Consider the following 18,163-nt stretch of genomic DNA (forward strand, 5'->3'; position numbering starts at 1 on the left):
TATAATCTTGAATGTAAAGCGCCATCTCGTGGCCATTTTTAATGAAATAGCAGGTGAAAATCCGCATCACACACTTTTTTCACATTTGTGAATATGGCATCTATTATTTACCAAAGTTAATAAATAGCTGTGCAAAGACGTCTCATGCTGCTTCTTGTCTGATCTCACTCACAATTATTGAATTATAACTGCGTGGTTAAAGTACTCAGAGTGCAGTAAAAGGACTGAAAGTGAGCAAAGTATCTGAGTTTGTGGTACACTGGATTGGACCTAATAACAGAAGGATAAAAAGCACAACAGAGACAAGTTAGAAAATTTGCATTATTTATTTATTTATTTTGGACATTAAACAGTTACGTGCAGTAACACAGGCCACAACCACAGACGCGATTATGAATATCTTAAGAAAAAGACTGAGAAAGATGTAATAAAGTCAAGCACTATAAAGGTAAAACAGACTGAACAGGAATTTATAAATATGTGAAAGCAAACATACTAAACTCTCTAGTGATGGATCCAGATTTTTCATCCAAACCTAGAAAAAGAAACCCAAACATTAAGATTGCTGTGTGATCATTTATCATAATCAATGATTTTGAAATTAAAATGTTAAAAGTGCTTCAACCATTACAATAAAAACCTACACTAAACAAATATGTGTCAACACACAATTCAAGGTTCAACAGCTTCATTGTCAATGTAAAAATGGAAAGTTACAGTAATGCAGTTTTTTAGTGTGGTGTTCAAAAGAAGATAACAAAAATATTAAAAAGTGCTAATAAAAACTGTAGTCCACAACAGTGTTCACTTAAGGTGCGAAATACTTAAAAGAATCAAATTTGCAACGACCAAAGTCCAAAACTCATCCTGATAAAAATGCTGCAGCACTCGTTTTAACGAGCAACAGCTCTCTACTGTTACAACATGTTGCTGCTGTTAATCAATACAATTTAATACAGTTGTGCTTCAAATAGAACAAAAAATGTGACATGACAAATAATTAGGTCACACAAAAGGCTCTTACACTCAAACAGATATACATGCTATACCATATATCAGCAAGAGAAGATACGACCTCTCCTAGGAGGTGTGTGATCTATGCCAGAACACTCTGTAGAGGAGTGAACGCACCCCCCTCTTCATGCTACACAGAGTTGTTACAGACCTCCTAGGATGAGACATTCTTTCAATCTACACATGATTATATACTTCTAAGCATATATGAGTAAATATTTATTTACAGCTCAAGTTTTCTTGCTGCTCGTGATGGTGGTTTTATGGGATCATTTGTTGGGCTGTTGTTATTTGGTGTTCGTTGTCTTATCTCCTCGCTCTCCATCTTGATTAAAGGTGTTTGGTTCCTTTAGATAAAAACAAAATATGAGATCATTACTACTTTCAATAACACCACCACATTTCTAAAGCATCTGAATTCTGTTTGTCGTGTAAAAACAATATACAACAATTTAAAAATACATTTAAAATGTATATTTAAATAAAATGGTACAAAGACAAAAAAATGAAATATTAAAACTGAGACATTTTAATTATATGAAAAAAAAAATCTCATTTGAATTTCATGCCAGGAACACATTTCAGAACATTTGGGACAGAGACAAAAAAGACTGAAGATATTATGCAATGCATACAAATATCTGGTGAAGTATGTTATAATCAATGAGATAAACTGGCAACAGGTAACAGAAATGATATATAATGATATGATAAAATATAAAAAGAGCCCCAGAGGTAGCTGAGTCTTTGGAAGCGTGGTCAGGCAAAAGCCTCTGTGCTCTGAAATGGCTCAGGTTTACACATTTGAATGTGAACAAACAACAACACTTCTGGAACAATCTTTGTCCAAACATTGTAGAGTTTCCATCATCTGCTCTATTTAAAGATTCAGAGAATCTGGCGATATCTCTGCACACACTGAGTGATCATCATCTTTGGACTCTCAGGCTACACTGAAAACAGACGACACTGTGACAGTGAACAGAAAACCAAACTAGATCCAGGAATGACACCACCCTCTCTGGGACCGTGGGACTGACACAAAGTCCAAAACTGTTGTGTGGTCTGACCGATCACCACCTGAAATTCATCTTAGAAATCATGGACCACATCCTCAAAGTTACAGAAGAGAGGGACCATCTGGGGCGGACTCGTGCACATGGTGGACATCGGTGAAGAGACCATTAATGCTGAAACATGTAGACAGGTTTGGGAGCAACCACCTGGAAAACATCTGCTAATACTAGTCTACTTCTACTAGTGTATGTGCAGCAGATGTTTGTGGCTGGGTGTTCAAAAACACGGCATGCATTTTTAATTTCTCCTTGATATTTGGCCCGATGAATATTATGAATATTGGGGCCCGATGAATGTAAAAACAAAGAATTACCAGATTTTTTTTTACCTGATTTTTGTTTCTAAGAAAAATGAGAGCCACATGAGGATATTCATTTAAAATTTTGATAGAACAGTAGCAGTATAATGTCCTCGTAAGTGGATATCAGGCCCTAGAGCAAAATTTTGTATTTTGGTCTAAATAACCCAAAATGTGATGTCCACATATGTGGATGCCAGGTCCTAGCAGGTTAAATGATATTCCCACGAATTAATGAAAAAAATAACAAAAAGAATTTGAATAATTATCAAACAGTCTTACCCGTCCATCTTATTGGTTGACTTTTGTGGTGTTTTGCTCTTCTCATGGTCCCTGAGTGACAGAGGGATTTAAGGTTTAAAGTTTAAAGTCAGTACTATAAATATCTGCAGATATTACTGGATAGATGTGGGTTAGGTTCTTAGGGTCATAAATCATTATTATATTAACATATCCAGGAATGACACCATATATTATCATATTAACAAGAAGACACATATTAAACCACATGTGAAAGTTACCTCTGCTTGTCTTTTTCTTTAAGACGAACAGTGACGAGCAGAATTACACAACCAAGGACCAACACCGGTACTACAGCTGATACAATTATCACGGTGGAATCTGAGAGAAAAGCAAGGAAAATGTGACACTGAACAACACGGATACATTAATCATGGATAAAAAGGAAATGCAGAAGTACTAAGTTCATTGATATTAGGTCTCAGTCGAACTAACCCAGATATAATCGATCTATAAATTTGTGACTGAAAGAGTTTCTCACCATATTCATGATCAGACGTCTGCTGGACCTCAGGAATCGTCACCATCACCTCTCTGTGAGGAGCAGAGAGCACTCGTGCTGCACATCCCACCTGTGTGCTGTGTTTATGTGAACCTGAGAGCACAGCTGTAGTGGTGACAGTGAATGTAGCGTTGGTGTTGGACACACTGACAGTGTTGTACTGTGAGAAGCTGAGGTCTTGTTGTGAGACACTGAGTGTTACAGTGGGAGCAGGTCGACCAGTGGCTGAACAGGAAACAACCCACTCTTCAGTAGAGTTTGACTCTCTGACATCAACAACAGGTTCATGCAGCTCTGTGAAGGATCAGGAGATATCATCAACATGTTCTTACAAACACACCAGCTGCTCACACATTTATATCAACTATGTTTGTTTGAGGTAAAAGTTCTTACTATAAACTCGGAGGTAGGGTTTCCCTGTCAGAGAGCCTTCAGGATAAGTGTTAAACAGACAGTGATAGAAGGCTTCATCCTCATATGTCACATTCCTGATGACTATGGAGCAGTTCTGTAGTCCAGTGTATATAAACCCAACTTTATCTGTAAAGCCATCATTCACTCTCTGACCATAGTACTTGCTGTAGGTGGCAACATTTGTCTCCACATCAGGAGAGATTTTCTGCCATGTGACCTGAAGGACGTCTTTAGTCTTCAAGAGCTGACAGCTGACTTCAGCATCTTCTCCCACTGCTGCCAGCACAGTCTGCTGTGTTTGGATCACTGCTGTTAGAGCTGCATGGAGAATAACATCAGTTAAAGATGAACTGAGTGCTCTTGATGGGAAGACTGAAACAATAATTCGGGCTAGGGATTAGACTGAGTTTAATTTATGGCACTAAATAATAACAATGTATCAGGTTTCACATATGTGAATAAAATAATGTACTTCAATGATATTATTGGATGTCTAATATGGAATTTCAAAAACAAAAACAGTGCTACCAGTAAGATGTGTGTTATGTTTCTTTTTGGCAAATCAATTAAATTCACAATATTAATAAAGACGTGCAGAAGTATTATGTAGGATCTACATGTGTTCAAAAGACAAACACTTGGCTCTCTAATTATCCACTATGTTTGTCATTCCGAACTCATCCAAATTACAAATGATAATTAAAGACATTAAAAAGGTGCATCTCCTTGAGACTCTCTTTCACCTCCACGTTGCCTCTTACAGTTGTTTATCCCAGGAACTCTTCTGACATTACGTCTTTGTGTTTGACATTTAGCAACAATGATCCTGCTTTTGATCAGCTTTTTCATCAATAAAAAGGAGGAAGAAATGGTTAATATGATATCTGAGTATTTATTAATAGTTATCTGCATCATATACCTGCTGAAATCAAGCTGTGACGAACTAGTTTGAATTATTTATCTACACTGCAGACTTTTCAATATAATGCTGGAAGCTTTACTACGTGATACCGATCAGTGTCTAACAATGCCACCTGTGAAATCTGACATGAAGAACAGGTCGATGAAGCTCTGCAAAGGATGAAGGTTTCAAAATATAACATGTGCGACAGTTTTTACAAGCAACTCAACTTTTGGCTCACAAATGCTGGTACACCATGGTTGGAAACAATAAGATTTGTGACAAGTGACTTAACCATTAAAGTGAATATAAATTTTGACTAATTATTGTTAATCAATTACTGTTCACCAGTCACTGATCAACATAGTTGTCAACAATTCTAATTATTACTGTTGGTACCGGTATTGTCAACACCAGCTCCGTATTAACTTGTTATTGGCTCATTACCAAAAATTAGAGTATTGAGTATTAAGGTATTAAACACGGAATTGGTTGACTGATTGCGACCCGGTGTGAGAGCTTAACTTGCATCCAATTGTTCTCTGCAGTCCCTCATCAACTAAACGCCTACTGTGAAAGCTGCGTCTGTTAAAACAGACCCTTAAAACGTTTAAATATCACCGTTTTATGGCTGTAGGTCTACCTGTTAGTGACATCCGGCGTTTCTTTTTTGTCAGACTTGATGTAAATGCAGCTTTTATGTTCCAACCGTGAAAATGAAAGTTAGTCGAGATCACGCTTCATCAATTTCAATTTAAGCTGATGACTTTCTTTAGTAACACTTTCTTAACTCTAAATTTATACTCGTTCTATATATGTTAGAGTGATTTCTTCTGTCTATCGCCCAGAAACCATCCGTCAGATCACTTTAGAGCAAACTGACTACAGCAGATCGAATTAATATAAATAAATTCATAAATGAAACAGTGTATCTCACTCACCGTTTGAAAAAACCGCCAGCAAACTAAAGACAAACGTGATCGCGCGTCCTGCCATGTTATCGGTTTACCGCTAAATTTCAAAACTGCAAACTGCACAAGAGAAGCTCGGCCAGTCCATGTCACAGGGTGTGTAGTGAGAACGACAAAGCAAAACATGATCCCTCTCATTAATCACAGCTACATAAAATACAAAGCATTCATTGGGAAATCTAATAAGTCACTGATTTGATAAACATTTTACTATTTTGTAAAACCTCTCGGCCATTTGACATCACGCTTATTCTTCGTTGTCCCCTCTTCAGTGTGTAGTGGAACAGACCAACAATTTACTTTCACTTTCGTTTGAAACGAACAGCCAGGCTGACAAATGTAAGATGAAACTCTTCAAACATACATACATGAAAGACCACGAAAAGGAGTACTTTGTCTTGGCACGAACAGCAAAAGAGTAAAGAGAGGAGCAGTAGCGGTTTCAGATAGGGGCGACCCCGGCGGTTGCCCGGGGCGGCATCGTGGTGGGGGGCGGCATCACGGGCAGCGGCAAAAAATAAATAAATAATAAAAAATGCTCGTACTGGTGCTGCCCCGACGTCATGCCAGCGCATATTGGGAATGGCAGAGCCACCGATCGGTTTTCTATCGCCCATTTGCTGGGAGTAAGCGCGCCCTTCGTTTGCGAGGTGCGCCTGCTGCTTGCAGAGAGGAGAGCCGGCTGGAGCAGCATCTAATAACCAGCTCGCAAAATAAAAACAAACCAACAAACACGAAAACACCAGACATCATAATACAGACTTATAATTTGCACCGATGTTTTTTCGAAATTCTATACACGAAAAGTGAGCGCGAGAGCCCTCGGTGCGCCTGCTCGCTGCTGAAGTCAAAGTAAACTTTATTGTCATCTCCGCTACATACAGTCGAGCATATAGAGAGACGTGACGACAAGGCTCCAGTTACAGCAGTGCAAGTAAACGAACAATAAATATAAGAAGAGTAAGAAAATAAATATACACGTTAGGACTCGGGGTAAAGGGATCAATAACAATTTAAAATGTATAATTTACAGTTTGCTGATTTAAAGTCTCACACAACCCGTCGAAAGGGGAGGGGGGGCGGCTGCTTCCAAATAGAGCACATTTCATTTATAATGTTGTAAATCCAAGCCCATTATGTATTCATGATTTGAATCCTGGGTTGTGTGAAATCCCAGAAATAAACCCTCGACAAAGTGAATCTGTGAACTAAGGTGTAGGTGTGTTAGATCATGTTGGGGTGATCCTTGGGTTGAGGGATGGGTGTTCATACTGGAGTGCAAAATTAAAACCAATGGAAGATGGACAAGAAAAGTTCAAAGCCATCAGGTGCTCAGTTTAGAAAAAAGAGAAAAGAAGAGGAGGAGAAACGAGCAAAAGATACAGGTAAGCAGATGTGTCATTGGATAATGGCAGCTCATCCTGAAACAATCAGAATCAGAATACTTTATTAATCCCTAAGGAAATAATGTGTGTTACAGTTGCTCCAAGAAGAAATGGTAAAAATAGTAACAGTAACAGACTAAACTCCAAACAATACATTATGTTACAGATTTTAATATTAATTAGTCATTGTCAATTGTTGATTTGTCCTGTTCTCATTGTATGACAAATTATGATGGCTGTTTGGTATCCGTTTGCATGCATACTCTCTCTCTCCTCATATCTATGTGTGTGTACAACAGCTTTATGTTAATGTACAATCCTTAATATGTTTTGTGTGTGTGTGTGTGGGGGGGGGGGGGGGGGGGGGGGCGCTAGAGGGAGTGTTCGCCCAGGGCGCCAAACGGGCTAGGACTACCACTGGACAGGAGGGTGAAAATCGAAGAGAAGACCCAGAGTCCTAGTGCAGAGACAGAGGCTCACTGTCAGTCCTTTCAGAGAGGCAATGAGCCACATAGCTCTTGTAGTGGTGAAAGTAATGTTTCAGTCATGACTAATAGAGAATCTTGAGATTTATTTAATGTGTGTTTAAAGTGTTTTTGGTGGCTATAGCTATTACTTCAGTAGACTGATTTGTCCATTGTTGCAATGGTTTTAAGAATTTGATGATTCATAAAAACATGTGGCCACCAGGGTGCATCGGTTAGACTGTAGCTCCTTTATTTAAATTGAGTGGAAAGAACACCTGTGCTCTTGTTTCTATATATGTTTGTAGTTTGATTGGGTTAGTTTTAGGGCATACTTACATTTCAGTTTCAGTTGAAAGGTGTATTTTACTGTGTTAACTAATTATTGTGGAAAATAAAAGTAATTGAAATGTGTTTAGAATTTACAAATTACAATTAATTGATCCCTCTGGGGTGGGGTTTGTTTCTGTGTTTTGAATATATATATATGTGTGTGTGTGTGTGTGTGTGTGTGTGTGTGTGTGTGTGTGATATATGTATATAATATATATGTAGAGAGAGAGGGAGAGAGAGATGGACCCAAAACAAAAAATGCTATTAAGAACATAATTTCTGAGTTTCTGGGGCGTACTCAGGGAGCATAGAGCAGCTCTCCAGTTTTTAGAAGCACAATAATTAGTTACTCATCAGCTATTTGGAAATCAAACTGAAAGCACTAGTTTTATTAAGATTATGTTTGGTCAATTTCAATTTAAGCCGATGGCTTTCTTTAGTAACACTTTCCTAATTCTACCTTTTATACAGCTTAGAGGATTTCTTCTCTCTTTCGCCCCGTTACACTGGAACCGTCTGTCAAATCATTTTAGACACTTACCACAGAGCAAAGTGAGAGCAAGTCATTTTAAAATCATTAAAAATAATAAAGAAAACAGTGTCTCTCTCACCTTTTGAAAAGACTGCCAGCAATGAAAGGACAATTGTGACTGCGTGCTGCCATTTTGTCTGCATATTACCAAATTTAAAAAGCTAACAAACAACGCCCAATTTTGAACTTACGTTGAACGTTCGGCCAGTCCAAAATGTCACTGGGAGTGTAGTGAAAAACAGCAAAGTGAAAGTCATCCTTCTTCCTAATAACAGCTACACAACATTTCATGGTGTTTGATGTGATAGCTAATAAGTCACTGACTTGATAAACATTTTTCTTTTTGTAAAACCTCTCTGCTATTTTACAGCTCATTGTCCCCTCTTCAGTGTGCAGTGGAACAGACCAACAACTTACTTCTACTTTCGTTTAGAATACTCGCACAGACAGACTGACAAATGTAAGATGAAACGCTTCAAATACCTCGGATTAAGTTGTGAAACATGACTAATCTGTTTAGACAAGCACTTGGAGTCTATGCAACTTTAAACAAAACATGAGCTCATAAGCAGGAGAAAATAGGAGATACAAATTGATTTATTTAGAGTTTTGCCATAAGATAATAAAAACATTATACTTATATAATAATAACTAACCAGAAACACCGTTAACATTTGGTTTTCTTAGAGTAATGTTTACAGGCATGGTCCTTTGACAGTTGCAAAACTTCCTCAGTTAGTTTGAACCAACAGTGCCATCATGTGCTCTTTCTGTGTATATTAGATGCAGATCTGCAGCACACACTGAGTTACATTTGGAAATAAATCACATCTCTGCAGTCCTCATTTAATCTGCAGAAACAACTTAACACACTTCACAGCTTATTTTACTCTATTACAATCCATGTTACAAAATATCAAAACTTTATAACCAATTACATGTTAACAGTATGATATAACAAACAAATGTCTATGAAGCAGAATAACTATTATTAATCAGTTGTACATGTTATTCATTCAGCCCACCTCCTCCCTGTCTCCACCTCACAGACAGCTCAGTCAGAGCTCCATCCAAGCCTCCGTTCTGACGTGGCGGGTCATCAGAGTCTAATCACCAAGTACATTAAATTCTCTATTTTAATAACTCATGTTCATTTCTTCCCACTGATCTCTCTTTATTGAATTCTTATTAGTGTTGTCTAGAAATATCAGGTAGGAATCTTTGTTGTTGACACGGTCCTCTTTATTTAATCAGCCAGTGATGCAGTTTGTTCATCTATTTTAGTTTTGATTGACTGATCGTCTCCAAACAGTCTTTTTGCTGCTAATGGGTTAGGGTCTTTCCTGCTGATGTTTTTTGGAGTTTTCTTTGTAGACGTCCGCTGCCTGAGCTGCTCGTTCTCGTGCGCTATTAAAGGTGTTTTGTTCCTTCAGACAGAAACAAGACATGAGTTCATTTCCACTCACACAGCAAATGATGACTGTATATATACATGAAGATTAAAGTTCATGAACAATGCATACATGAAGGAGATGAAACAATCAAGTGTGATTAACTTAAGTGTGTGATTCACTGAAACACTTCAGTTTCATCAGGATGAAGTTAAGCTGACAGACAAGAAAATGGAAAAAACAAAACTGACAAAGAAAAAATGCTGTAAAATATGAATAGTTATGAAATGTACTTACTCATCAATGTCTTGCTTTGATTTTAGTGGTGTGTTGGTCTTCTCTGGGTCCCTGAGTGATGAAAACATTTAAAGGATTTAAATTATATACTGCAAAAACATATAAATGGTATTTACTGGGGTTTTTCTGAAAAGATTTATAGGTGTTCATGTGAAGTTTCTTAATGTCAGTAAATAATTACTATATTAACAGTGACAAACTTACATTACGAGGAGACTATATTAAAGTGAAAATTACCCAGTCTTGCTTTGTTGTTTGAAATGAGCAGTGAAGAAAGCCGACATCCAATCGCGATGAACCACATACAACATCACCACTAACACTGCAACCACTAACACCATAACTAATACAATGATCCAGGTGAAATCTGGGAGAACAGAGGAAAACTGTGACTTGGAGCACCATTCATAAAGCACTTACAAATTACACACATGGAAAGGCAAACTTACTTGATTCACTGCTATGGGATGTGATCTTCTCATAAGAGCCTAAAAACAGGAACCCAAATATTAGAGTGGCAGGGCATCAATCTATAAATCTGTGAATTTGAATGTTTCTCACCATCCTCAGTAGCATCAGGTGTCTTTTGGACCTCGTAAATCATCACCGTCACCCCTCGCTGAGGGGCAGAGAGCACTCGTGCTGCACATCCCACCTGTGTGCTGTGTTTACGTGAACCTGAGAGCACAGCTGTAGTGGTGACAGTGAATGTAGCGTTGGTGTTGGACACACTGACAGTGTTGTACTGTGAGAAGCTGAGGTCTTGTTGTGAGACACTGAGTGTTACAGTGGGAGCAGGTCGACCAGTGGCTGAACAGGAAACAACCCACTCTTCAGTAGAGTTTGACTCTCTGACATCAAGGACAGGTTCATGCAGCTCTGCGAAGAAAATATATTTAAGAAAAGTCACCATTAAATGTGGAAATAAAAATCCAAATAAGCCTGTGTGTGTTGCTGATTTGTATACTATAGCTGTGCAGTGTTTTAGGCAATCGCATTCTCTATGTAAATAGATTTACTGTGAAGAGTGGTGTAAAAACTTCTACAAAATGATTTAACATTGGGGATAGGAAACAAAATATTATTCTTTTAATAAAATATTTTAATTTCTAAACAGAGTATTTGTGAATAAAGTATGAAATACAAATTTTCACAGTCTCTTTCCTTACCTGTCTTTTGAAACCCTGCATACTAAGCACTAAGGGTGGAGGAAAACCCGATGCAGAAGAGTATTTCAATATTTTGCATGGTGATATTATATCATTACAGGGACACCAAATATGAAAATGTTATTGAATAAATTACAAAACAAATGTCTGGGAATACCTAATAAAATGGCTCATCTCATGCACTACTGTGCAAAATTACATTAAATCAACTCAACCAAAAAAACATTCAACGCACCCATCTTGACAAAGTTATCTCCTAATAAAAAGACACTTTTGAGTTTTTATCAATAAGCACAACTAACGGGGACTCAACTGCCAGGATGTATTCTAGTTATATAGAAGAGGAAGGTTTTTCAGTATATTGTAAAATGTTAGGAATTGCAATAATATTAATTTGTGAGTGTAGTATTGAGATAATATTGTATCGAGGTAAAACTGGTACTTCCCAACTGTACTGAGCAATTCCTATTTTTAATATATTTTGTATTTTTTTTCACATTTGTTTTGTTTTCTATATTATTGCCATTAACAGTAAATACCACAAGCACTGTGGGTGCAGATGATGTAGAGATCTAGTTTTAGCTGTGGATAGGTTTCCTCTATAACTCTAGACCACGTGTCCTTACCGTAGACGTGGAGGCAGGTTCTACCTGTGAAGGCTCCTTCAGGATAAGTGTTAAACAGACAGCGATAGCAGCCTTCATCCTGCTCCGTCACATTCCTGATGACTATGGAGCAGTTCTGTAGTGCAGGATTTTTAAACTCCACTTTCTTTGTAAACTCAGGATTCACTCTCTGGCCAAAGTACTTGTTGTAGGTGGCCATATTTTTTTCTGAACTTCCTGAGATCATCTGCCATGTGACTTGAAGGACGTCTTTAGAAAGCATGAGCTCACAGTTCAAGCAGGCCTTATCTCCCACTGCTGCCAGCACAGTGTGCTGTGTTTGTATCCCAGATGTATGACCTGCACAGAGAAAATGACACGAAAATTATGAATGGCTTGAGCAGCATATGAACCACAGGCTGATGGTTATCCCTGCTGATGCCACAGAAACAGTTAAGTCACCACATGGGCCACCTTTACCCTGTCATGATCATACATGTCCTCTTAAAGGTTCTTCTGTTTCTAGCTAGAAGTACAGAACAGGATGTAGCATAAATGGAGAAACTTGAAGTGGCAGACAAATTCAAAATAAAGACAAATATGCTGTTCTGATCGCTCAGCACCTTAAACTTTACAAAATGGAAATTTAAAGGTTACATGTAATCTCTTAAATCAACTTAGATGTTTGTAACCAGACAGCAGAGCTGTACGTGACGTGCTGCTGAAGTTATCTAATTATGTCACATTGTGGAATATCTTTCAAAGTAAATCACATGATAATAATTTCATGATATGCAAAGGCTAAAATGGAAGTTCAGTGCAGGCTAAGCTTTGTGTTTTGCACTATTGTGGTATAGTTCACAGTGACAGCCTGTAGCATCAGTGACTGTTGCTAGGTTAGGTCCTGGGCAACAACAGAGACATACGAGAGATGTGGGACCAGGCACAGTGCCCAGATTTGGATGGGCCAGAGTGTAATTTGGGCTGGATCTTTTAAATAATCTTATAAATTAACGAAACAGTGGATTGTATTGTAAAGATCTATATAAGCTTCATCTTTATCTTCTTGTTATTATTATAATTATTGTTATTATTTCTGTTACTCTATTGATTTTCCTTTGTCTCATTTACTTTGCCCGCCTCCTCTTCTTGATGTCCAAAGTCACCCTACAGACGACCCTGCGATGCTTCCCCTTACATCAGCTTGCAGTCTCCTGCCTCTTTTAGATTGCACCTTTGAATGAGATGGACTCCACCTTCCTCCACTCTTATGTTACTCCAGCTGGTAACTCCCTAACACCCGGAGCCCAAATGCTGTACAGAATTCTTCCTTCTTCAGCTTCCACCAATGGAGGATGTTCATTCACTTAAACACCAAGATCCAAAATATAAATAATAAATAATGAATGAAAGAGAAAGAAAAGCTCTCACTCCTGTTTTTCTAGGTTTTTATACTTTTATACTTTCAGTATAAAATGTATTCGCTGTGTTAAGTGACTTTATTGTCACTCTAACCTCTTTGCCAGCAGTCTATTACAAACTGATGTAAAACCCATTTGTGCTGTAAAAACAAACAAATAAAAAAAACTGTGTAAACCACTAAAGAAAATGCAACAATGCACATCCAACAATTACAGGTGACCTATTAGTTAATAATTTACATGATAATTGAGTTGCTTAGATTTGAGAGGTATTCGTCAGTGTAAAATGACCTGTTATGATCGCTCAGAATTCACCTGTGGTAACTTCTTAAATGCTTTTACTTTTGTAGAACAGAGAGCACATTTGAAAAACTGAAAATAAAACCAAAGAAATCACTTCTGATTGGCAGCCAGGATGGGGCTGTTGTTAGGCCCCTCCCACCTGTAGGATGGCAGTGAAGTGAGGGGATTTTCAAACAGCAAACATGCTGGTTGTTATACTTCCAGGGATAAAACTTTATAAAGCTTTGTGTGCAAAGTCAGCAAATTTTTAAGTGTTTTATTATTTTTTTACAGTCAAATTTGACTCGATGTTCTGCACGTGCACTTTTATGTCCCGCTCACTATTAAAATAAAAGTTAATTTAGGTATTGCTTCAAATGAGGTGTTCCTCAGTGTGCCTGCTGACTAACAGCATTTGCTTCTAAAGGAAGCAACTTGACTTGAATTTAAGCTGTTGATGTTCATAGTGTCACAGTAACAAATTCCATCTTATTCACTAACTGTATCTATAACTGTAAAACAAACTACCTGCCAAACCCACTTTGACTGTCTGCAGTGGATTACACTTAAATTTATACACTCCCCACAGAGCAAACTGACTACTACAAATCAATAAGTCATAAAGAAAACAGCATCTCTCTCACCTTTTGAAAAGATCGCCAGTAAAGAAAAGATCAGTGTGATTTTACGTCCTGCCATGTTGTCTGTGTGCCGCCAAATAAAAAAAAGAAAAATTTGAATCTTACCGCTTGACCAGTCCGTACCATCTCTGGGTGTGCAGTGAAAAAAAAAAACATAATAAAAGATTATCCCTTTTATTAACAACAGCTACATGTCATATGATGATTTTTCACTTGGATATCTAATAAGTCAGTAATCTGATAATATTTACTATTTTGGAAACCCTGTCTGTCGTTTTACAGCACATTTATTCCTCATCGTCCCCTCTTCACAGTGCAGTGGAACAGACTTACTTTCACTTTCGTTTTGAACTCGCAAAAAGAATGAACGTGCCTTTGTTTCTCTAAAAGGAGACGCAACACCTCAGACTGTGGTGTGAAACACGCCTGATCTCTTACATGTACTGATCACATTTTGTCTATTTCATTCAACAAAACAGGAGAAGGTGAAGCTCGCCGCAGACGCTGAGTCATATTGGGGAATAACTCCCATCTAATAATGAATGACTGAATCTCACTGCGGCTCAAACCAGCCAAAGTTTTCATTCAGAGTTCACTGATGAGATTATTTACTTCCAGACAAGACAAAGCAGCATTGCTCAGCTTATTAATTGCTTTATTCTCAATCATACAAAACATCAAAATAAAATCACCAAAACAGCTTTCCGTGTTCATTATCTATATTTATTATTATTAAAATATTAATAAGATGAACATGAAGGAAGAAAGAAAGATGGGTTCCCACTTCCCCTGTATTCACCAAAAACGAACAACCTCACAAAGTGCTTTCAGTTTGTTATAACTTCATGTACACGTTGGAGTATACATCCGATTACATTAATTCTATAGCATTTTAGCAAAAAATAAATATTTTTCATAAGCAGTGCAGTGTTGTTTGTGTGTTTATCAAATCAAATATGAATAAAAAATAATGCTAACAATATTTGATGGTTTAATGGATTTTTAATGGAACTAGATAGAACCAACATTCCTGGGTTAAGTGAAAACTTTAACCATATGTATGCGCTATATTTTTGTATAGATGCTGACAAACTGAATTGTAAAAATCTGTAAAATTTCACAACAAACAGAGAACTTCAATTTCAGCAATGGGAGCAAAAATGACTAAAGTGAAAATTTTATGTTGATCACTCCTGTTGATTTTCAAAGTTTTCATTTGAAGTAATTAAGTGTAATAATATCCACCAAAAAAATAAAAAAAAAATAAAAATCCTTTTTTATCACCAACGTTTCCTTTTCCTTAATAATTTATGTATAAAAAAAACCTTTAAAAAATGTAGTAAAATTTAGCACAAACATAATAGTTGCAGCATGAACACCAGGAAAGCTTCTTGAATGCTTCAGTGGAACAGGTTTTTGTGTTTTGTGTTTGTCAAACTCTAGCACCATTTTGTTCAGAAATGCCACACTTCATTAAAGAGAAATCAACAATGGTCAAGATCAGATCTTCATCCTGATAAAGACGTGAGCCCTGGATGGTCTCCCTCAGGATGTTTGTGTTTTCTGAGCGGATTGTCACCTCATCTGACTAAAAGTGTTTTGGTTCCTAAATTAAAACAAAATGAGAAGATAAAGAGTGACTTACATCATTGATCTCATTTGTCTCGAGCTCGCTGTGTGACAAATACAGTTAAAACTGCAGAAACATTTAGCAGCTGAATCAAATTGACAAACAGTAACAGAATATAAGAAAGAGTACCTGCTCTGAGATTTCTTTTTAGGCCAGACAAAGATGAGTGTAGTAAAACAGGCCAACAACAACAACAACACAGAGGATAGAATCACTAAAATCCTTCCTTTGACAAAAACAGAGAAAAGAAGGACATAATCATTGAAACATCTACTAAATAACAATAGACTGAACAGAAAACCTGAGTGTAAAGCATTCAAATGTAAACCCACCAAAATTTCTGTGATAGGATCCATCATTCAGACCTGTTAGAAGGAACCTCAACATTAAAATCACAAAGTAATCACCAATTTATAAATCAATCATTTTAAAAGAGTTTCTAACCATCATCATAATCATCATCATCATCATCATCATACTCCTCCTGGACCTCAGGAATCGTCTCCATCACCTCTCTGTGAGGAGCAGAGAGCACTCGTGCTGCACATCCCACCTGTGTGCTGTTGCTACGTGAACCTGAGAGCACAGCTGTAGTGGTGACAGTGAATGTAGCGTTGGTGTTGGACACACTGACAGTGTTGTACTGTGAGAAGCTGAGGTCTTGTTGTGAGACACTGAGTGTTACAGTGGGAGCAGGTCGACCAGTGGCTGAACAGGAAACAACCCACTCTTCAGTAGAGTTTGACTCTCTGACATCAACAACAGGTTCATGCAGCTCTGTGAAGGATCAGGAAATACTATAAGGACTATGTTGTCAAGAAGAAACAAGCTTCTAAACCATTTTACAGCATCATGGTTTCTTTCGGTCTAATCCGGTTAAAGAACATATAAGTTCTTACCATAGACTTGGAGGCAGGGTCTACCTATCAGAGAGCCTTCAGGATAAGTGTTAAACAGACAGTGATAGCAGCCTTCATCCTGCTCTGTGACATTCCTGATGACTATGGAGCAGTTTTGTAGTTCAGTATGTTTAAACTTAAATTTCTCTGTAAAGCCATCATTCACTCTCTGACCAAAGTACTTGTTGTAGGTGGCAACATTTGTCTCCACATCATGTGAGACTTTCTGCCATGTGACCTGAACGACGTCTTTAGTCTCCAAGAGCTGACAGCTGAATTCAGCATCTTCTCCCACTGCTGCCAGCACAGTCTGCTGTGTTTGGATCACTGCTGTTAGAGCTGCAGATAAAGGTGTCAAGCAAGACAAACACTCTCTTCAAATTCAACACTTACTGAAACAGAAAGTCCAGTGTTACTCCCACAGGTCTGACATGACACACATTTTCACCTTCACCTTACTAATAATTCTCCCACCACCACAAGTAAAATCCTTTGAAACCTGAGCCTGTACCTGTGGAAAAAAGGAATGAAATGAGTCTTTACTGTTAAAATTGTCTTAGATCTCATATTGTAATTAACATACAGTTTATCTCACCTTTGTCAAAGTTCCAAAAAATGAAAATGACAGCAACATAAAACTCGTAAAGTAAAACTCCAATGTTCGCCATTTCATTCAATGCGAGGTGAACTGTAAGGCTGCACAGGAAAAGCATGTGTGACTTGTTTGACCACATAAAGGGAAAGTCAAGAGTTTTAAACTTCTGTCCAGTAATTTACATCCATTATAGCATGTACTGGATGAACCAACCAATCAAAATTTGTGTTACTCATATCAGCACTAAGAAAAGGGGCTCTTTGTTTGCTTTCTGGTTTAACCAGTGGTTTAACTTCTCCTAAGGTTTTTCTGACCGTGCAGAAAAGAGAGATTAAAAGTTTCTGTAAAAAGTCAAACGTTTTCAGATTATTTTTGAACTAGAAATATTACATCTCTGTGTTGTGTGGTTATGTTTTTATGTAGTTGCAACTAAATTGCATGTTGATGATGTGGATCAAACTAGTGTTTAAGCTATGATGTTTCACTGAACAAGCTCCATCCCACAATGTAAAGCTACAGATCTTAGCAACCTAACTGAGGCTCCCCAAGATAAGAAAATCCTGTATGTTCGTTTATTTACATCTTAATGTCATAATTGCAAACAAAAACACTGTACACAAGTGAAATTACAAACACCATTTACCATAATTAATTAGCTGGACAAAAGTAAATATGTGGAACATGAGACAATAAATTGTTACATATACATACACATGTATAATTTTTCAGGGAACACTGTAGAAAAACTATGAACACAAAAATAACACTGTGTGACTAAAAGTGTTGCAATAATAGAATCTGCAGTCACAACAACCTAAAAAGACCAAACAGCAAAAAACACTGAGAAAGGAAACACATTTTTTATCAGTGAAAAAATATGTGTCTCTACTTCACCTCGTTATATGATATGGTACAAAGAAGAAAGGCTTAAACTTCAGTGAGTTCCATTCACAACACAACACAGAGTACTGAATGAAAAGAACAATCAACATTTGTGTTACAGGTTGGTGGCTGGTGACACCTTGTTATCCAGCATATTTGT

General features: G+C 37.4%; 2 protein-coding genes and 1 pseudogene across 7 annotated transcripts; all 3 read right to left on the reverse strand.

Moving 5' to 3' along the window:
• Window positions 1-307: 307 nt before the first annotated feature.
• Window positions 308-8,575, reverse strand: LOC309701510 (annotated as a pseudogene). The gene is made up of 6 exons (XR_014280822.1): window positions 8,271-8,575; window positions 3,585-3,923; window positions 3,171-3,485; window positions 2,911-3,010; window positions 2,672-2,722; window positions 308-1,361 (listed from the first exon to the last, which is right to left on the reverse strand). The product of XR_014280822.1 is annotated as an uncharacterized misc_RNA (transcript).
• Window positions 8,576-8,753: 178 nt separating this feature from the next.
• On the reverse strand, window positions 8,754-14,075 carry LOC309701508 (nectin 1b-like). Its single transcript, XM_082525752.1, has 7 exons — window positions 14,001-14,075; window positions 11,675-12,013; window positions 10,441-10,758; window positions 10,329-10,367; window positions 10,117-10,246; window positions 9,880-9,930; window positions 8,754-9,618 (listed from the first exon to the last, which is right to left on the reverse strand). Exons 1-7 carry the CDS (start codon window positions 14,053-14,055, stop codon window positions 9,438-9,440), a joined length of 1,113 nt encoding a protein of 370 aa, XP_082381878.1. The 5' UTR covers window positions 14,056-14,075; the 3' UTR covers window positions 8,754-9,437.
• Window positions 14,076-14,698: 623 nt separating this feature from the next.
• Window positions 14,699-18,085, reverse strand: LOC309701509 (nectin-4-like). Of its 5 annotated transcripts, XM_082525755.1 has the most exons (7): window positions 18,016-18,085; window positions 17,122-17,222; window positions 16,527-16,865; window positions 16,072-16,404; window positions 15,960-15,992; window positions 15,757-15,853; window positions 14,699-15,603 (listed from the first exon to the last, which is right to left on the reverse strand). In XM_082525755.1, exons 2-7 carry the CDS (start codon window positions 17,192-17,194, stop codon window positions 15,573-15,575), a joined length of 906 nt encoding a protein of 301 aa, XP_082381881.1. In that variant the 5' UTR covers window positions 17,195-17,222; window positions 18,016-18,085; the 3' UTR covers window positions 14,699-15,572. The 5 variants fall into 5 exon arrangements, 3 of the variants coding, with proteins under 3 accessions (XP_082381881.1, XP_082381879.1, XP_082381880.1); XM_082525753.1 differs by lacking the exon at window positions 18,016-18,085 and having other exon boundaries at window positions 17,122-17,745; XR_014275016.1 differs by lacking the exon at window positions 18,016-18,085 and having other exon boundaries at window positions 15,585-15,603; window positions 15,757-15,849; window positions 17,122-17,746.
• Between the last annotated feature and the right edge of the window lie 78 nt (window positions 18,086-18,163).

This window comes from Aulonocara stuartgranti (assembly GCF_965226115.1).
Source record: "Aulonocara stuartgranti genome assembly, chromosome: 23".
Lineage (NCBI taxonomy): Eukaryota > Metazoa > Chordata > Actinopteri > Cichliformes > Cichlidae > Aulonocara > Aulonocara stuartgranti.